This window comes from Dermacentor andersoni, chromosome 9, assembly GCF_023375885.2.
Source record: "Dermacentor andersoni chromosome 9, qqDerAnde1_hic_scaffold, whole genome shotgun sequence".
Classification (NCBI taxonomy): Eukaryota; Metazoa; Arthropoda; class Arachnida; order Ixodida; family Ixodidae; genus Dermacentor; species Dermacentor andersoni.
In genome coordinates, this window is record NC_092822.1 from 37,902,050 (window position 1) to 37,923,929 (window position 21,880).

A 21,880-nucleotide genomic window follows, 5' to 3' on the forward strand; every position below is an offset into this window, starting at 1 on the left:
TGTATGCAAACCGCACCTTGGGGCTCGCACTGGACCAAGCAGAACGGCCAGTAAATGTCAAGGTAAATCTTCTCCCTGGGTGCCGACAAACTTGCCGATGGTTTTCCTCGGGTCTCATCTCTTGCACCATCGAGATGCGACACCTTCGACACCCTTGGCAGTACTCCTCATCACGGCAGCTTCTGAGACACCTTCAGTGCAACGCTAAACCTTGCTATCGCTTTGAACGCTTTGCTTTCGTGCGAAACTGCGAATTTTTTATTGTCATCTCATTATTGCTATAGCTTTGGCTCTGGCAGTAGGCTACTGTCAATGCTACGTGCACAGTTTTAATTTTTGCATCCCACTGTAACTTGCAGGCAATTCTGGGGTCGATTTTCTCGGAAGTGGGGCGTGTCTTATAAATGAGTAAATGCGGTATTTCCCACAGGCGCACTGGGCGTGGCAGTGCCAATGGAGGCAGGCATAAATGTGTCTCCTGCTTAGAGTGCTGGCTTGTCTGTTCTCGGGTGTCATAGCATCTAGGGACAGATTTTGTGCCACATCAGGCCTGAAAAACGTTACTCGCATTGTTTGTTAAAAGTCAGCTTGAGGTGGTGTGAAGATGCGCAGTTCTGTGCAGCAAATTACAGCGACACCACCTTTCTCTACCAGTGCACTTTTCAGAAAGAGGAGAAAAACTGTGCGTCTTTCACTTTTCGCAGTTACACTTGGTAGAACCCATTTGTGGAACTGCAGAATTTGGCATATTCAGCTACGCCTTGCAGTAGAGAAAAGTGCCTTTTAATTTCTTTAGTGAAGAGCGGATGACTGCTATTGGTGTGCCTGATTTTTGACACACCCCTCCAATAAGAGCAAACGCTTCATGAAAATCTGAGCACAGAATAGATAATGGTTTGGGCAGGAGTAGCATTGAGACATCTCTTGGATCAGCAATGCAGTACCCAGTGATTTCGTATGAATATTCACTCTTTGCTTTCTCTGTTGTACGTGTGTGCATCCTGTAACAGCATGGCATCTTTAGATAACATGTTTGCTTCATCTTAGCAATTCCCAGTGTCTGTTTTGTGACTTACGTTTTGTGCACGTTCACAAGAGTGCCATCAACCAAAAGTGAGAAGCAAGCGAGGTTACTTGTAACTGATTGTGTTGCCTGTGTGACTATTAAGGCGTTAGTGGAGCGACTTGCATGGTTCTGGTTGCATTACAAGCTAATTACTAGGAGTGTTCAGATAGCGAAATCATCTAATAGAATGAAATATAGTACAGTCGAACCTTGTTGTAATGAGGTTGTGTCTGACACGAAAATACCATGGTTATATCCACTACGTATTTGTTATAAGCACACGCGCTAATATTGGCAGGCAAAAAAAAACCTAACGATTGGGTGATTGCGTAAACTGGAAGCGTGATGCCTCTGACAAGCCAGCAAAGGTCTCCTGTCAATTTTGATGTCCTTTCAGCAACTCGCTGGGCCTATATATGGCATACGAATAACTTCAAATTATAAACATGCACTTTGCTTGACATTTTTTGCTTCCAGAATACATATTTCAAAAGAATAAATATTTGCTTCACTGATACCAATGTTATCTCACTCAAATCTTGGAATTTTGGTTTCGTTATGGCAGTAGAATGCTCATTGAAGTAAAACATGGCCAACAAAATTTTAGATTTACTGTGTGCATTATATCAAGGTTTGACCACATTCAGAAAATTGTGGCTGTGAATGTCAACTGGAATAGCAAATGCTTTGTTAACAGAAAAGAAAGAACCCACTACCAACTCCTCAAGCATTAATTTGTTACATGTTAAATGATAAAAGTTTTAACTTGCATAATAGTGAAACAGTGCAGACGATGGCACGTGTGAAAAACGGACAGGACACGCGTCCTGTTTTTGTGTCCCATTGTCTGCACTGTTGTGCCATAATGTGTGTAAACCAACAAGTCCAGTTAAGAACCTTTGTGTTAATCTGTTCCTATATCAGCAGGTCCAGTTCAAAATCTGTTTGTTTAGTGGCGCTGGTGGCATGAATTAGCATTTATGAAAGTTTATTTCTAAGATCAGGAAATGTAGCTACAATGAAAGGCAAAGCCTGATGAAGACTCACTGCCATTGCTGTATGGTTTAATATTAGAGTTGTGTGCAATAATGGTGTTATGTAAAAAGCATTCTTGCGCACACAGTGCTACCGCGAGTACAAGTTCAAGCCGCATTTGCCGGGCAGTCACTGTGCGCGGTGTTGAATGTGTCTTGTCAAGTTTGTTTTCATTTCAAAATTTAAGGACGGCAAGTTAGAGAGTATTGCATTCAGGTGGGATACTAGCAGAGACATGTGCTTGAATACGAGAAGACGTATCCAAGAGCAACGGTGTTGGTGGTGATCTTGCAGTGCTGTGTTTCAACCATAGCATACTGAAAGGATCCTTTCATTGCAAGTCTCTCTGACAAAGAGAAACATACTGAAATACCTTTAACACATTCACTGCAACAGCATTTTTGAAATCTTAATTCCTATGCATCGAGACCCACCAGTGGGCTGCCACATGTCATATTCCTCTGGTGCGTCGTGACCCACCCGTGAGTCGCTAGGGAGCCGTGCTCCTAGGAAACTTCCTCAAGGGGCGAAGAGATGGTGCCCCAATGCATCAGACCAGAAACAACAAGCATTTTTTTTCTATCTCTGTTGATTTCTAGCAATGACATCACTTGCGCAATGCAGGAAAGCCCTGCACAGCTGTACAGTGAAAAGTGAATGCCATGACTCACCCGTGATCCACATTGCAGTGAACTTGTTCATGATTATAGATCTACGGACATGTTACAGCAGCAGAGGAGCAATAAGAGTTCTGCGCACTTCAATAAAGGCACTGGTGCTGTTGTTCACTGGATATGCCTTCCGATGTTTAGGTGTATTTCTGCACTAGTACCTCTAGGCTAATGCTAAAACTGTCTACTCTCTTAAGTGCCAGTCGGGGCTCGTGCTCACAAAACTTCTCTTAGGCTTCCCTCAGTGGGCTGTCAGTGCGGTGATAGTATCATCGTGCTGATTGCTTCTGTGGCTTATGGGTGCCCGAACACCCCCCACCAAGGCCATTAGGGGAGGTTTCGTGAATGTGGGCTATGGTAATGTAATTATTCATCACTCTTTTCCCTTTTGCACTTTGTGAGAGCTGCAGATGTAGCCCTCATGTTATCGCTGTAATTGGCTTACTGGTTTCACCAAGCTTCCCACGTTACCGTTGGATTGGCTGGCCATGATCGGTGGGCGATGCGTGAGGAATAGAACCGAACGAAAGGAATTGCTGCCTTGTGCCAGTAATTGGCTTTACAGGTATTTTTTTTTTTTTACACTGTGCCTCGTATGTGCTTGGTCAAAAGTCTCGCTTGCACTCGGCTGCTTTTTACCTTTCTGACCCTTTTTTTTTTCCCTCCCACCTCTCCCCGCCTCCTCCACTGTTTCTTTCCACGCTCCCTTCATCCTCGCAGGGTGGAGTGCAGAGGTGATAAATTGCTGGGACTGCTTGTATTTTGCTACGATCCCTCTCTTCCCACCTGTGCGGCGGCAGCTCGGCGCATACAAAACCATGCAGAGTGAATGCCTTTGGAATGCCTCGGCTTCGCTTGCGGGTTGGACGCTTCTGGTGGATGCTTTGGCCGCCCCCCCCCCTCCTACCCCCTGCTGCTGCTGCTGCTGTTCCTGTTCCTTCAGTGCACCTTCGATCGCTTTGGTCTGGTCACATCGTCGACGCCGACGCCTGAAGATGAGAGAAGGTAGTGCCATGAACACGTCTGCCGCGAGGAGGACTCTCAGAGGCTTAGTTTGTCCTGAATAATAGTGTGTGATAGTAACACTAAAGCATCAGGCTGGGAATGGCATGTTTTACGGCTGACATTGCATACTGGTGACTTTTTTCAGACTGTAGTGATTCAGTGATGCCAGGAAAGCGATAGAGATAAGATAGAGAAGGTGGTAATGTACATCAAATCCCCGAAGCAGCCCTCTGTGATGTCACAGGTTCCGGAAACATCCTGCACGGGCTAACAATTACCGTTTAGAAAAATGCTGTATCCTTATGGCTATGACAGCACCATGAATATAATGCGAGGGACAACGTTTTGCAACTCAGTGAAAACTATTTTGCGTAGCTGTAGTTGTAGGTTTAAAAAGGGAAAAAAAAAAAACGTTTATCGCAGGCTTATGAGCCATATGGGCTGTGGGTAATGGTTAGTGCTGTATGCAAGGACATGCTGCTTTGGAATGCATGCACTTTGGGCAACTGTGTCCAAATAGTTCGGGCTTTGTAAATGCTGGGCTGCTTTGAGCTCCTGCTTTCTTTCCACATCCCGTTACATTCATCTGTATTCTCTCTACGCCATTGAAATTGTCCTTTCTGCAAAACTCGGTGGTCTGGTGTTGAAGCCTCGTGCTGCTCTTTCCTATAAGTGTGAAATTTTGAAGAAAGAATACTAGCTTTGCTGTAATGAGAGCATGATTGCAGATTTAATGTGACATGCTTTTTCAAGCTGCTAGTTACACTTGAAAAAAAAATCTTGAGTTATATTCTTGTGAATAGAGCATTAACTTTGCAGCTCAAAAACAAAGGTAAGCTTAACCGGACATCTTCTAGGGGGACTTCTTTCTAGAGAAAAGCGAGCAAAATTTGCGAGGAGACCACAGAAACTGTGACATCACACTGTGGCGTCACCGACACAAGAGTTTGAACCTTACATTAACCTCCTATTGTCCTTGGAAGTCTTTTGTTTCTTAGAGAACAAGCACAAAATGAATCTTGAGCCATAATCTCTTACTCAAATGCAACTTAGCATTCAGTTTTAGCCTTGCTTTAAAAGCAGCATTGGCAGTGATGGCATTCCTGCTCACATAAGGGGCAGAAGATGCAGCGCCTGGGTTGCTGCTAGACTTCATGGAGTGAAATGAGGGTATGATCTGCTTGTACATCTTTAAATGTGGTGTGCACCTTCTAGGGTGTAATCTTGTTATGAAAATAAGATTGTGTTAAGTGCTATTCACACCGGCGACTACAGGTCACGTGACTGACTGCGACTGGCGACCAAAAGTGACTAGAGGCGGCCGATGTTTGCATTGGCAAGTGCAACCGGCCATTCACCACACCGAAATGCCCTCTGATATGTCGTTCACGTTTACTTGCAAGGCCATTGCCCCGTAATAAAAGCGTCATCATATACAGACGTCCTGTTTCTGCTCATCTGATTGGTTCAGCAGTTTCGCATCTGCAGTCACACAACTGAAAAATCGAGCAGCGAGCAAGGGTGCTATAACGTAAAACTATTCCAAACATTTCTATTCAGATTCTGCAATCAGCCCTCCGCGATTGGTCAAAAACATTTATGGACCGCCTCCCCTTCACCTGTCTTGTCACGCGACGTCGCGAAAACCGCGATAACCTCCCATCTGATATGACGTGTGCCCACTGATTATGCATGATTTGACCGAACAATAGAAAAATAGTTATTTCTGATTCGACGCCTTTTTGCCATTAGCCTTCGGGTATTGGTCAAAAGTTTTCAGGCTGCACCAACTTCACCTACCTCTCGCGCGACGTCACAAAACCACAAAAACTTACCGCGTCAAAGTGACGTGTACACGCTAAAGGTGCATTAATATGCCGAACAAAACTGAATTTTCTTCTGAATAGCGACAGGCTGCCCCGTTTCGAAAGGAATAAAAGATGGCTGCCGCCGATCGTTCTGGTACTGGCTACTCACCCCTGCCGGAGAGCATGGGTTTATTTGCGTGTAATGAAACTTTGCGTGGCTGTGTAATGTTTTCGAAAACTTTCGGCACGTTTGCGAACTCATTCTGCCAACTCTTCTTTGCTGAGGATCCGTTTCAGTGTCATTCTTAAGCTTCCGTTGCATGCCGCCGTGATTGTCGACGAGCCACCGCAAGCTAAGTAAGAGAAAGCGGACCAATAGCAGAAACGGGCAGCAGCCTCTTCCTCTGGTTATCGATTTTCAGTGCAGTGGCTCGGCCCCATCGAATTCCTCTCCACTTGAGCGTGCTCCTCGCCTCTTGTCAGCCAATTAGGTAAGACAAGCCGCTCAGTGTGAACAATGTTATTCGTTTTTCAGGCAAACAAAAGTGACCTCCTATGAACGAGGGGAGCATTTGATTGGTTTGTTCAGACAACCCTGCGGGTGACCACCCAATGCTTGCATCGGCGGTTACGCAAATTTGACGTCAGCAGATTGGAACAAAAACATATTGGAATAGTTTTATGTTATGCGGCCCCAACTGGCCCAAAATGGTCGCTTTTCAAGAAAAGTGACCATTTGCAATGAACTTGGTTGTGCAACCACTGTCAGCCGCTGGTGTGAATTAGCCTTTAGTCGTGTAAATTGCCTTTCTTTAACAGTGTGTGCTTAGTACTTTGTTGTCAGGAACAGTAAGGGAAGCAGACTTGCAAGTTGAGCTAGTTGAGGAGCATTTATGTAAAAGAAAAAAAGGAACTTTGGGATGATAATATGCGTACAAGTGTGACAGGGAAATGCCGATTGTTTCGTTCCTGTCTATATTGTTAACCTTCACATTTTTTTTTTATACATTAAGGTATGCTGAGACGCACATGATGTTCCTGACAATGAAGTGCTGGGCATGCAGTGTTTTAACTTAAGAAAAAAAAAAAGACAAATACTTTGAGTCCAAAGTTGCGGGAGAGCCCAAAGTTGCAGAAGCCAAGCTGCCGAAAGAATGTATCTTTCAGAGGACTGTGCAGTACGAAAAGTGTGATTTGGTGTTCTAAGTGCAGACTACAAGCTTAGTGTAAAGATGTAGACTACCAAGGAATAGTGGTTACACTGTTTCTGGAGTCATTAGGACAGGCAGCACCTGTGTGATGTCACGCTGCGTTTCAACCCTTTCTCTCTTCTTTTAAATTTTATTTTCTTGTGCCAATTTTTTTCTAAGTCGTTGCCTTCATGTAGTAGTCACCGTTAGGCCAGGAAGGCGTATGTAGATGCTGTAACCTCTTGTGGGGTGTCTACGTTCGATTCATATTGAGCATTGTCCAAACCATACCATCAATACTCTCTTGTAGATGTTTCACACCACGTGCTCTATATTCATTGGAGCTGCACTTTTTGAGTCAAGTATGATGTATGCGGTGGTTTGTTGCCACGACCGACACCATCAATCATGCAGCTTTCTGACCACTAGATTTTATCAATGTGTTTTTAAAGCTTGTCTGTAGTAAATTATGTAAATTTCATACTGCGTGTCTTTGTATATGTGTAATAAGAGTATTCTTAGAAGAAGAAAGAAAAAGCCTGGAATGTTTCGCTGCTGTCAAAGAAAAGACCTGTTCAAAGTGGTGAGAACCTTTCTAGTGGAATGGAAGCTTCTTCTGGCAGCTGTTGCTTGAATAATGGAGATGAACGGCACAGCATCGTTGGATTTTACTTTATTAAGACCTGAACAGGAGAAAGTTGAGCTTGTAAGGTGTGAGGAGCAATCCGAGAATGATGAGTCATCGGAGTACTGCTTTGCATATGCTGTTGTACTGTAACTGTTTGTGTAATACACAAGAAGTGAACGCTTAACACCACTGTTTGATAGAATCCCATGAACCGTCTGCTTGTTGAAAAGAGGGCTCGCTTCATTGTACATACGCTAGCCTAACGCATCAACAGGAGTTCACTGTGAAAAGAAGTTTGCATTGTGAAAGTATAGTGCTGAAGCGAGTGCAAAGTCAGTAATGGTTTAACTGTGGTGTTAGACAAGTTCTGAGTTTAAGTGAAATTGAAGTTTCCTTCCCTTCTTTTTTCCCCCACGTGATGCAACTTTTGAGACGAGCACTCGATCAGAGGATTCCTTGTACAGGCACCACTGGTTTTGTTTGGACAATATCCTGGTGCGCTTGCAACTCTCGACGTCTCAAGCAAGGCAGGAAAAAGAAAGGTTTGCTTCAGGTCAACCTCGACTTTCTGCCTTTCTCGGTTATGCTGTATGCATACGAGAACATATCTGTAACGCCGTATGTGCGTCTACCTTTTTACTGTACAGGATTTCGCTGTGTTAGTTCTTCAGTGAGGTTTAGCTAGCGAGGCCTAGTCGAATTGAAGCGATGGACGGCACATTGAGTGCACGATTGTGCCATTTAATTGGCAACGCTCGAGCAGCACGTTGAGTTTTGTTAGTGCAGCTGCCAAGGTAATGATGCCGTGTGAGTTAGCCAGTCAGAAGCGCCCACCAAATGGAACACCGTACTTCGGAGTCCCACTAAGCGTCTTTATTTGTGCCGACTGTGGTTTATAAGTTATTTAATGAGGCACCGCCTCTTTCTTTCGTCACTGCACGTGACATTTCTTGCAACTACAGTGTATGATTGTGTGTTGTACAGCTGATGTCGGCACGAGAGTTCTTTAGGGACACCTAAGTGTATTGTGTGTGTGTGCATGTGTGTGTGTGTTTTAAGAATGTATTCTGGGGCGCGTGAGCAGCACAAGGCTTCTTTTTTTTTTTTTTTTGCAAGTTTCTTTCAATGCTGTGAGGAAGGATTCCTTCTCAAAGCCATCACATTGAAAGTACTGATACAGGCCACACTGTGCACTTCGAGTCAACGCACTGTGTCGTCACGCTCACTCCTTAATTCTTGCCAGCTTGGTAGCTATGCACTTGACGAAGTGTCATCAGAGAACGCTTGCTAACGTGGTTTGTTGCGCTTAGTCTAAGACAAAGGTCCGGCTCAACAGACATTGTCGTGGCGTGGAGGAAGGGTCACGCGCCCCGTAATCAGTGCAAACGGTCGCTCCATGATTTTTTCTTCGTTTTGAGCAGCAAAATGTGATTGGGGGAGGTTGTCCGCAGCTGTACCGTGTACTTAAGTAGTGCCAAAGTTTCTGTTACCACTCGTCGTCTCAAACACACGACATTCGCTGTAGAACTTTGCACCTCAGCTCTGTGTTCTCCCAGAAGTGCGACTGGAACGTCTTCCAATTTAGGCCTGTACCAAGGGGCACCCGGAAAGCAATGGCCTGTGTTGATCTCCGAAGCCATGCGTTTCAGCAGCGTGCCTCCGCAAATTGTTCCGTTTGGTTTGCCAATGATCCTGGTGCAAAATGCAGGGCCTTTATTAGTATGCACATGTAAGGTTTCATTAGCAACTTTTCTTGCTTCTTAATCAGGGCACGCACACAGATGTCTAGTGTTCTTAGGTTGACAGTTCTAGAACATAGGCTTATAGTCTGTTGTCGTAAATATATTGAGCTACTACTTTGTTACCAGAGCAAAGATGAGAGACAAGTGTTCGTTTGCCCTTGTAGTTAAGCAGTACGGTATGCTTATGTGCTGAAGCCCAACTAGCCCAACCAATGGATTCCTTGACTTTAGCATTTATTGCTACTTACAATAACTCTCAAATGTGCACCACTCTGTAGCTAACAGCCGCTATGGTACGCAGATATATGCTTGTGATCTGTAGTTTACAATTGAGGTCTGCAGATGCAAAATGTCTGCAAGTGCAAAATGTCTGCAAGTGCACTTTTTTGGAAGAGACATAAACAAGCTTGCTTGCCTGTGCCATGCCCATGCAAGCCTCTGATCCTTCAGTCACGCTTCACTCTGTAGCAGTGGTTTACAATCGGGTCTTTTGCAAAGTGTCAATCTGAAGCAAGACTTTGAAGTTCAGTGCGCGCAATCTTAGGCAAATGCTTTTCATTGAGCAATTGCCATCCGAGATCTAGCATAGCTTCTTCAGGTGTAGCTGCCATCGCTGATTGCACAATGACCACAAAGAGACAGCGATTTGTCTTCCTCCACACTGCTGTGGTCAACCTGATTTTTTAGAGCCATGTTTCATTTTTTCTTTCTTTTTTTTACCATTTGGAATGGTAATAGGAACTCAATTAGTTGTAGGTACTGGATCTTGCTGGACTGCAGGAAATCAGTGTTTGAGTAAAGAGCAACAAGATGTGGACAAATGCTTGAGCATAATATCAGTGTTATGCCAAATCTGCTTGTTTTATTTTTTTATATTTCGTCCCCTGCTATTGTGTTTCAAAAAGGCAGGCGAGTACAAGGCCTTGTAGTTATTGTCAGCACACCTATCGTGCAGTTCGATTGAAGGCACTTTGCTGAAAAGAGAGGGGAGTTGCATTGGCTGAGGTTGATAATTCATTGTTTGCTTGCTAAAGGAACACACCTGAAAGACTTAGCTAGTGTATTGTGCAGTTGTTGCATCAGCTGGGCTCGACCACACGTTTTTTGGGCCATACACACAAATTGCATCAAGCATCACAGCCTTCAAGGCTACCTTGGGAACAGTGCTGTCGTGTGTTTCTTTGGTGAGAAAAAAAAATTTTACTTGAATGCATTGTATGAGGAACAAACTGTAGTTGGCTATATATATATATATATATAGGTTGTCGGCATTGTGAACTTTCAGATGCCTCACGAGTTGGTTTGAGTCTGTGTAACTGCATTCCCAGATAAGCTGGCCCACTCCCGATTCATAATGACAGCCGAGCATGGAAGTCAAGTGTAGTTTCTTTTTCTTCTCTTCTTCTTTAGTTGCACATCCTGCAATCTTCACGTTGAATACACTTCAAACTGTTGCTAGTCAGCTCATGTCGTGGGCACCAGTGTGTATCACCGCCTTAGATGAGTGCAACCCCCTGAAACATTAAGAGGTCGCCCGATGTACCTAACACTAGCCACAGCTGAAACCAATTCTCACGGCACTTTGTGCCACTTATGTACAGTTGTGCTGAGCTGTTGCCGTGCGACAGGCTCGCTGTAACGACAAGATAAAATAGTGAAGTGCACTACACTGAGAGCCCAGTAGTACAGCAAGTGTCAGCAAATCGAGTAGACATAAGGCTGCTCCTTCAGCACTGCAGGTAGTCGCAGCTCTTTGCAGTTGCATTGTGTGCGAAGCTTCACATTGAAATTCAGCCATCACCTGTGACCATGCTTGACAGCGTGCAGGCCGCTGCGCCCCCGCAGGACCGTAGAACAGATTTCCAGTTGTGCCAGGCGACAAGCATTCGGCAGCAGCCATCAGCTATCTCACGCTGGCGGAGAGGGTGCGACAATCGTTAAGACTTTAAATTCTAGGAAAATGCAGCTTCACAGGTTGCGGCATTGGCAGGAGCTGTGGAGAGCATGACTGGTGATTATAATAGGGACAAAATGTCATCGTACAGCACTGAGTGCATAGTAGAAGAAAAAAAAAAAGAAAGCTGATATAACTTTTGCGGCCGTGGCACCATTTGGTATGCTTCCATGCTGCACATGGGGGATGGCGTCACAAGTTATTTCTCATGATGTTGCTGATGTCACGAGAAATAACTGTCTATTTGCTTTTCAGTTTGCCAGTGATGTGCGGGCTTTGTGGACGTTTTTCATAGGGAAATAAATTGCAGAATTGTTTACCACCATGCATTGCATCGCCTGCACTTGAACGATGTGTGTGTATTAAAGAAAAGTCAAAGTCCTTCCGCACGTCCTTGCCCAATACCGCGGGGCCATTGCCCTACTGCTTTGTCAATATGCGTTCACAAATGTGCTTTTGTTTTCCTGCGAGTCAATTATGAGCTTTGTAAAAAAAATATTTGCTTGTCATAAAAAAAATAGGGGTTGGGGGGGGAGTGCAGCTGTCAAGCATATTTCTGTACAGAGCTCCATGAACAGTCGTAAAGAGCCCTGCGATACTTTTGTGTGCTTCAGTAACAGTGGAGCACGTGTCGCTGCCACTTGTACTCAAACCCTGTGTCACTCTTTTTCTTTTTTTTTGAGAAGTTGCTTTTGTTTTGCTGATTTTAACACGCTCAGTTGGCGCGCGCTGGCCGCCATTTGGGAAGTCTGCTAAAGACTGACCTGTGCCATATCACTGAGCACTGCGCTTCTGAAAGCTCTTGATTGCATTGCTTTTGGTTCGTATGTTGAAAATAGCAATAAAAAAATGAACTAAAACATCCCTGCTGGTGGTTGTCACGTGTCATTCTTATTGCCTACCAAATGACAACGTGTAGCGATACCTGCGGACTGTGGCGCCATTCTGGGTGCCATTGGATTCTGCCATTTTGTCGAATTTTGCCATGTTCGTATTTGGAGCCGATCGGAGCTGCCAAGGTGGCAAATGCGACTGTACGGCAGAATTCATCTTAACAGTCTGCACAGACACTGTGTACCTGTCCACTCGTCTGTCTGTCCACACACTTTTCACATGCGTTGTCGTGCATACACTCAGTACCTGTGGACTCTGGTGCTGTTCTGGGTGCCATTGGATTCTGCCATTTTGTCGAATTCCGCCATGTTAGTGTCTGGCCAGAAAGTATGTAGCCACGTGAGCCAGTCAGAGCTGCCAAGGTGGCAAATTTGACAGTGCGGCGGAATTTGTTTAACAGTCTCCACAGACACTATGTACCCGTCCACTCATCCGTCTGTCTGCACACTCTTCACGCGCTTTGTCATGCGTACACCATCCATGTAGATGCCGCACGTGGTCTGTACAAAGGTTTTGTCCAAAGAATATCTGTGACATGCTGTATGCTCAATTTCTTTTGTTCACGTGCTTCCCCTAAAAATATATCACCCATATTTGCATTCCTTGCGTACATACTTCGTACAGGCATTTCATTAAGATTGTGCACAAAGGGTTTGCGCGTGGTATCTTCACAAAAAAAAAAAGGAGTCGGTGCAGAGTACCTCCACACAAAGGAATCGACGCAAACCGTGAATGTTGTACGTGTTGCTAAAGACGCACAAAACCTGCCTGTGCACGTGGCTACAAATGACGCATATGCAGAGGGTCAGCCCGCAGGAGACCGTGAGTAAAAGCCTATGCATAGAGTCTGCGTAACGCAACTTCTGCGAGGCGTCGCTCGCGTTGCGTGACAAGACAGGCCTCGACGCGACAGACTTCCACGGCCGAGTCGGTCGTGTCCACAGCGCGACGGCGTTTCTTTCGCAGGCCTGCATCATCGGGCGCGTTGCTGCCTGTGCCGCTGCTGCTGCACGGATCCGGGGAATGACGTCAAATAGGTCAGCAGTCCGCGCGCTGTAGCAGCGGGCGACCGCAGAGCGGGTTGGGGACGACGGCGGCGACGAAGGGGCGGGCGTTTCAAGTTCTTTCTCCTCCTGGCGGTCGGAGGTGAAATCTCGGTCAAGGTTGAGGTCCTCTGTGCCACGCTGCCGCCCGCCTGCCCGCGGGCGGTGAAGACTGTTGCTCGCTGTTTGTGCGTCTGCGCGTGCTGTACTACGTGTCTGTGCGAAACGTATAACGGCGTTCTGCATCCGTTGGGGCCAGGAAAGCAGTCAGCGGGACGATGTCGTGATCTGCCGTGTGTGGGACAAGGTTTCCGTGTGTGCGAAGAAGCCGGCTCCCGCCCTGGCTGCGGAGTGCGGAAAGAAAGAAACAAACACGCAAAATAAGTAAAAAATAAATAAAAGATGGAACATGATGTGCACGGACCCCGAGCACGCGCGTCAGCCGTAAGCGGTGGAAGAAGATAACACGCGTATAATGCGGTACTACGGACGCCTAGAGTGCGCGAGCGAGCGTGTTTGCCGTTTTGGAGACAAATATTTGTACGTAACGTATATGCAGGCACAGCGGCTTGTCGCAACGTCTGTTCTGCTTTCGAGACCCCGAGAGAGCTTCCAGATGCACACCGCTCCGCGAACAAAGGCGATGACGGTTTCGAGCCAGATGGCGAGGCACGTGCCAGCGTTACGTCGTATTGTGTTGGCGTGATTTCTTCTCGGAGTATCCGTCGCGTCCGTAAACGGGACGAAAAGCTACACTCAAACCAAAGTTCACTCGCCTCACGTTCTTCACAGTTTAAGCACGGCACGCGACGTCTGTAGGGAATCTGGTTCTCACGTATTGTGCGTACCAGTACGAATGCTTGGATTCGGGATAGTAGATTGTCGTTGCTTTTGTAATGGGCAGATTCGTCAACAAAGCTGGAGGTTGGACGAGTTTATTCGTGTGCAGGGGGAGGAGGAAGGCGAGGGGAACGCGAAGAAAGCAACCAACACGAAGGTTCAGCACACTAGCTCGGGCCGACGTCACCGCATTTCTGTATGGTAAGCTCCCTCCCCCATCGACAGGAGAGCGTATACTGACAAGTCGGGAGTGACGACACAGTTCGACAGTAATCGTTGCATAAGCGTCACCACGTGATCCAACCTTCTGTTTAAGAAAGATATTCCAGCAGAACTTTTTGTTGGGCTAGTTGGTGCATATTACTGAAGTACTATAGCGCCAAACAGACGACAGGGGGGCACGTCGTCTGTTTGGCGCTATAGTACTTCCGTTTAAAATTTCGTTGTAAATGATACAGATCGAGGTCTCAGGGGAACACTAAAGGGAAATACTGAATCAGTTTTGTTATGTTCATGAAGCATTATTTCAACACTCAATTTTTGCTATTTTCGCGGTAGGATGTTTATTACTAAAAAAAAAACAATTGAAACTTTAAAGTGAACGTTATAGTTTCATTGTTTGAATTGCGCGCCGAAACCCCAACTGTTGTACGTCAGTGTGACGTCACGATTTTCAAAGCTCATTTCTTTTTTAAATCGTACTTGGGCCGTAGTGACTCAATAGATGTTCTCGAAACTTGCAAAGTTTATCCTTTGCCGCATTTAAGATACAACTGGGTCCTTTTTCATCGCTTAAAAATTAACTAGGCCCCAGCAGATGGTGTGTGCGTACGTGCGTGCTGTAGAAAGGTAATTTACTAATACAGTTCAAATTATTTTTTCTCTTTAGTGTCCTTTAGAAGAAGTCTGGACTGGTGCGTCTCCTAGCTGAACCGTTTGTGAAGACACGCCTTTCCTTTGTGTCCAAAAGCGCGAAAGCCGCTGGCATCGGGAAAAAGGCATCGCTACAGAATCGCGACCCAGAGACCCAACATTTTGCGCTGCGCTCGGTCCCGGGAGATTTACGCGCCTTTATTGCTGCCTAACTGTCGAGGGGTGCACTAATATACAGCCTTCCGTCACTCACAGTCTGGCACGTCTGCAATGGATTTCGCGATTCCAGAATCTTCCCGAATTTCGCTAACCGTGGCTGGTGGGCGGTGCATGATGCTGCTGTCTTGCACTCGTATAACGAATCGGCTTATGCGTACAGCTATCTGTACTACGCCTACATATCTGAACCCGCATTCACAAAACCGTTTCTTGCGCTAGTAAAGTTCGTAAGAACAAAAAAAAAAAACAAAAAAAAAGAAACTTTCCAATAACGACAGCGAACACGTCATTAGCGAATGCCGCCGACCAGTGAGAAAAAAAAAAGTTCTTGCGAACGAAAACCTTTTTTGAATTGGGCGCCTGTTCTTTACAGAACTACGCTGCGAAACAACATATGGTACATATACTTGTATATCCTCACTGCAACGAATCGTATACGTCTTCAAGCGACGCCTTCTGTGCCTTCTGTCCCGGGCTTTTTCGCGTCTGCTCGGTCGGTTTCATGCCGAGTGACGTAGACCGATCCCGGAGACATCCGGGCATGTGCGTATAGTCGCCATGCTGCAATATATATATATATATATATATATATCAACACCCAGGTCTATGACCAAGACCGACCGAAGAGAAAGACTATTGACGCAGCAAGAACGTCCAATTCTAATCTTAGAAATCACGTGAAGTTAGAAGGCGACTTCTTTTACGTATCGTGAATGGTATATAGTTATACTGTCTTTGCGCATCTTTATTGCGATGTATATAGCGCCACACCGCATTTGCTGGATGTAGTCTTGCTATTCAGTGTCTAAAAGTGTGCGGCTATTTGTTGCAAAGTGTAGTACCAAGACAAAGAGAAGGTTGCGCGAAACGAAGACGAAGTATAATCTTTGAAGTAGCGAAATACTTCATTAATCGAGTTTTTAGTATATCTCTATCTCAGGTGCATTTCTGGATCCAGTATTTAATGCTGCAATCAAACATATATATTTCTTTTCGAGTGGTACTTTGTAACGCATCTACATTTAATTTGTTTTCTGAGTATTTTGTACAAGTCTAATAAGGAGTAAATTCGAGACAACCTATCTATTAAACATTGGCCTTGCTATAGAATTATCTTTTCGGGGTACACTGAGGGCATGCCTTGGCTTTTCATCTGCGATGTGGAAATTCGAGAGGACTAAAGCGCGCGCCTCAATCCCGATAAAATATTGCAATGCTAAGTCGCGCGTGCGGCTTTATCTTGCCAAATTTATCGGACTGCGGAAGCGAGTGGCTGTAACGTGCTTTGTATGCAAGCCATAAGTGCGATAAGTGCGATGTTGTTTTCTATGCCCTAAAGATAACGCCGCCTTTGAGACATTCTTAGTCATTGTTTTAGTTCCTTTTGTGCTACCTACAGATTATACTTCTGCTGATATGATGTCTCGACGCTGTCCGTAACTGACAAGGCTGTAGGAAATCGAAAGGCTAAAGTTGCATTTGAAGTCGGTGAAGTATTTTGTCCCCAAAGCGCCTCGCGAGATTGTGGCCAGTGTGTCGAACCATTTTTTTTTTTTTCATTCCGGTTTTCGTTTTGATTCACCAAGAACGGTTCACTTCCGGTTCAACTCCGGGACGAAAAAAAAATTAGCACTTCAAACTGGTTCCAGTTCATTTGCCTAACCGAGGACTATGTAAAGGAAAACAACACAAATTTATTTTCTACAGGAACTCGACGCCAGTGGCTACTAAGCTCCGCGGAAAGATTAACCCCTTTTGTTTGTTCTTCAGGCCGGACGTATAGTTACAAAATAATTATGCAGATGCAACACCAATGCTGGAATCCATGTGAAGCCAACCTTCATCGAAAGCGAGGAGACTATATTTATGAAATGCAGAAAGTCCGGCCTGCTACTCTGCCCGGGAGGAAAGGGAAGATGTGAAAAATAGGGGACTAAGGAGTAATGAGGAGGACAGCCAGTAGGATGCGATTATTTACATGTTCGTGTTTGAAGGGCCCGTTCACAGCCTTGAATCTAGGACTGGGCTAACTAAATATTGTAAGAGAGCCATTGATGGCTCGCTTCATTGATATGCCGAGTCAAGGGCCCAGTAACACTTTTTCTCTGAACAACCCGTTCTTAAGTAATGCCAACAGAGAGATCAGTGCCTGACGTTCACAGTCATACTGGGTGTCAGCAACAAGTGTACACTTGCTAACCGTAACACTTGCTAAAACGTACTAACGGTGCTTCTACTTTTAAAATCACGGTAGGGTTGTTTGTACTTACAAATGAGGTAGCGTAGTTGAGAAGCAAGTGTAAGCAATGCATGGATGAAAAGCTGCAAAAAAAAAAAAAAAAAACGTTATTTTTTTCCTTACGGTTTCGCTCCAGAGGGGGGGGGGGGGACGTAACGTTCCGGTTAAGTTCCGTATCGAGCAAAATAACGTTTTTTTTTCTTTTTTTCCGGTTTTCGGTTCAGTTTCGTTTCGATACTCTGATTGTGACGCAAATAGATGGATGATGGGGTCACTGAAAACCGGTGTGACCCGGACGAGAGGTCTGATGCGCAAATTGATAGGCGAGTCGCACGAGTTGCGCCCATCTATGACAGAAAGACACTTATTTTTATATGTATACAACACTTATGTGTCTATACGTACTAGGTGGACACTTACAGAAATACTCCTGCCCCCCCCCCCCCCCCACACACACACAGTACCCCCCACCGGGGAGGGGGGGGGGGGGTATATTGCGTGGCTGGGCTGGGCTACGCGTCAGAAGGAGACAAACCCCGAACCATTCAGCAGGCCAAATTGTCTGCGATAAGTGTGGGCCCACGGCTACGCACGCAAAATCCACAGTACACTTGTGTTTATGGCGCGGTGTCGAAAGAGAATAACTTTTGACCGCGCGGTGCTGTAAATTGCGATGACGCAAGAGTCGCGGTGCGCAAAAAAAAAAAAAAAAAATGTTTTTTTTTCTCTCTTTGTGATAAAGTAAGGCGTGAATTTGTGGGTAAGCAGTGACGTGGCTTATGTACGGGCATTGCTTCATGCATGTATGCGGTGCTTTGCGTCAGCCGCGCTTCGGGAGCGCATTGCGTTGCGTCATCGTTCGCGCACTGCGGACCGCTCGCGCGGACGGGCGATTAAAGCAACGTGTCATAAGTGCGCGCGTTTATGGACGCTCACAAAGTGATTTGCATGCTTGGGAGGAACAAGTTTAATGCGCTGACAGCTTGGGGGTGCTTAGCAAACGTTCCAATTTGCCCCTCTTGCGAAACGAAAAAAAAAAAAAAGAATATTCCAAGCCCTCTTGCGAGATATATATATATATATATATATATATATATATATATATATATATATATATATATATATATATATATATATATATATATATATATGGGAAAGGTTAACCTCGGTACACCCACAGCACTTCCGTACCTCTTTTCGGTTTTATATATATATATTAAATTTCTTTTTACAGTGCATATATAATTCGTGGCAATGTGAATATTTCTGGGAAAACCGCATAGCTGTTAGTACTTACAGGCAACGGCAATATCCCCAACCGGAGTTGATGCCTCCCTTAATCGTTGGGACACTGTTATAAGGAATTATTCATCGTCTTATATTACGGATATTACAGTTACGGATAAGCCCACGTCAACACTGTCTGACGGCTTACAATGACTGACCCAAAAGATGTAGTATGCCCTTTTGAACGCGATTATCTAGGTTTTCTACACTGTAATGCGCAATCCGCAGTAAACAAACATGACATCCTAACAGCACTTCTTTCTTCATTCAACGTAGATTTTCATGTGATCATGATAACAGAAACTTGGTACGTTTCTGATATGGACGTGTTGCATTTACCTGGTTTTAACACGTTCTTTTTAAATAGAAAGCACCGTCGAGGTGGGGGCATAGCGCTACTTGTATCCACTAAACTCTCATGTTCAATTATTAATGACTTTTCTAACATTACCGATGATTATGAAACACTAGCCGTGCAATGCGGAAAACATCTTTTTGCAGTTGTCTACCGCCCTCCTGATGGAAATATTGGGAAATTTCTTGATTTCCTAGAAAAACTGCTCGACTTTTCCTCTTCTAATAAGCTAGACTTGGTAATAGGTGGTGATTGTAATATCAATATTCTACAACCCACATCTGATTCCCGTGAGTTACAACTGTTACTTGCCTCGTTTGACTGCATGAACGTCATATCAGAACCCACACGCATTAGTTGCGTTTCTGAAACCCTTTTGGACTTGTTTATAACCAATTGCACAGACAGCAACATTGCGTCGGGCGTCATTGCCGCATATGTGAGTGATCACTTGCCCATATTTATGTTTTGCAAACAAAATGAGTTACAAAAAAACGGAACAGATAATCCCGATACATTTATTATTCAAGATATTAACACAAGAACGCTGGATATGTTTCGTCATAAAATAGAAAACATAGATTGGACACCAGTATTTCAATGCACAGATGCTGATGAGGCGTATGTAATTTTTATGGAAATTTTTAAAATAGCGTATGACAACTCGTTTATACCTAGAACGATAAGGAAGCCTAAGAAAATCAGGAAGCCATGGCTTACACTTGAATGTATGGACTTAATACAAAAAAAGAATGCTATGTACTCAAAGTTCATGCACACACGGGATCCTACTGACCTAGCCTCATTTAAAAAATTTAGAAATTATGTAACAAAACGTTTGCGCAGTACGAAAAATTTGTATTACGAAAACTTGTTCTTGCGATGTACCGGCCGAGGGGAAGCTTTATGGCGCGAACTTAACAAGCTCTTGAATCGTAGTGGTCAGTTCAATGAACTACAGCTTACATCCAATAATAGGCTTATGAAGGGCCGAGAGCTAGCTGACCAATTTAATACATACTTTACTAATTTAGTGTCAGGCGTCCACAACAATGCAGCTATGAGCTTTTTAAATGAACCTAACATTCACTCCGCATTTTTTTCTCCGACTACACCCGAGGAAATTTATTCCATATTCTCAAACCTAAAGAACAGTAAAGCTCGAGATATTGATGGTCTTCAAATACGGCCCATAAAGTATGTACTTGACTTTCTTGTGCACGTGCTTAACCACATATATAACATTTCTCTTTCTACAGGCATTTTTCCTGAAAAAATGCAGCACGCGAAAGTAACAGTTTTATACAAGAGCGGGGACAAAAACGATTTTTCAAATTATCGACCCGTTTCTGTTCTCCCAGTTTTTTCTAAGGGTTTGGAAAAAGTAATTGGTAAAAGAATCGCCTCGTTCTGCGAAAAACACTCTCTTATATCACCGCAACAGTTCGGCTTCCGCCAGCGCATGTCCACAGAACTCGCTTTGCTAACACAGAAAGAAGTAATATTACAGGGTTTTGAAGACAAAAAATTAACGCTAGGCATCTTTGTGGACTTCTCCAAGGCTTTCGATAGAATAAGTCATCGAACCTTGTTTGCTAAATTAGAATACTATGGGTTTCGTGGCCTACCTCTTTCTCTTTTACAATCATACTTAAAGCATAGGAAACAAGCAGTAGCAATCGCAAGTCACCTTTCCTCTTTAGAAGATATTGTTGCAGGGGTACCCCAGGGGAGCATATTAGGGCCGATCTTATTTAACCTTTATATAAATGATATCGTAAAAGTTAGTAACAATGCGCAGTTTATTATTTTTGCCGATGACTCAACCATATTCATCCAAGCATACAATGTTCAGGAGCTCTCTTGCTTAGCAAACTCAACACTTCAAAAAATGCACACCTGGAGTATGGCAAATTCACTTGAAATTAATACCAAAAAAACAAAATCAGTTTTATTCACACCTTCTCAAAAACCAGTTAACTATTCACTTGATCTGTACCTAGGGAGTGAAAAAATAGCTGTTGTGAGTGAGGTTAAAACACTAGGAGTTATCTTCACCGAACACTTAAGCTGGGATGCTCATGTACATCGTGTATGTGCAAGTCTGTCACGAGCGTGCGGTGTGCTTTCTAGGCTTCGTCATGTACTGACGGACAAGATTAAATTATTGCTTTATAACGCTCTCTTTGCAACTCACATTAACTACTGTACTCTTATATGGGGAACTACTTCATGGAGGAACATTCAGAAAATGTGTACTCTACAGAAAAGAGCACTGCGTCATATAGCGAATGTAGTACATGATGCGCATACAAAGGATCTGTTTTTAAAATATGGCATACTTCCATTTCAGCTATTGTATGAATTTACTCTACTAATAAAATACAAAAACAGTCTTAAGCAAAACGAAACCACCTTTCTTACTTTATGCACCTTAACAAAACCATCGGACATACCCTATACGCTCAGAAATAGAAGCACTTGGCTGACTCCCTTTTCAAGAACATGTCATGGAAGAAACAGGTTAAAATCGCGCATAGCTACCCTTTTAGGTGACCTGGAAAAAGACAATATCGACATAGATAACTTAACCCGCAAAAAATGGAAAACGTTTCTACTAAATCGCTGGTGCTCTTAAAAGATATTGACCGTTCGTTGACAGTATGATTAGACTACTACATCGAATTGAAATAATTATGTTGTACTTCTGTTCAATTTTCTTGTAGAGAGGTTTCTAATTATTTTACGTCATGTGTTTAGCGTTTTTTGTAGACTGCTGTTCTGTGCGCTACTGTTCATTATATTTTTTTCAGTGACATACTATAACAGAGCAGTCGCTACAGATTTTTGAGTATTCTGTATGATGTACTTTGTGTTTTTTTCCCATGCTTTTACATGACCATTTGAAATCTGTAAATATTTTTTTCCCTCAAATGTATTTTCTGTCTCTTGTTTCTGCCAAGTGATGGGGCAAGCACCCAGTCAAGCTGCAGCTTAGCAGCTTTTTGTGCTTGTCCTAGCATTCTTCTGT

The 21,880-nt window shown here is 44.2% G+C and overlaps 1 protein-coding gene across 3 annotated transcripts in view; it reads left to right on the plus strand.

Moving 5' to 3' along the window:
* The window catches only part of Naus (cortactin binding protein N-terminal like nausicaa), a 39,919-nt gene extending 27,956 nt beyond the window's left edge, over positions 1–11,963 (plus strand). For all 3 annotated transcript variants that reach the window (XM_055068889.2, XM_050175562.3, XM_055068890.2), the window contains one exon: positions 3,493–11,963. In XM_055068889.2, coding sequence (XP_054924864.1) covers positions 3,493–3,510 — 18 coding nt within the window. In that variant the 3' untranslated portion in view covers positions 3,511–11,963. The remainder of the gene's footprint in view (positions 1–3,492) is intronic.
* Positions 11,964–21,880: the final 9,917 nt, after the last annotated feature.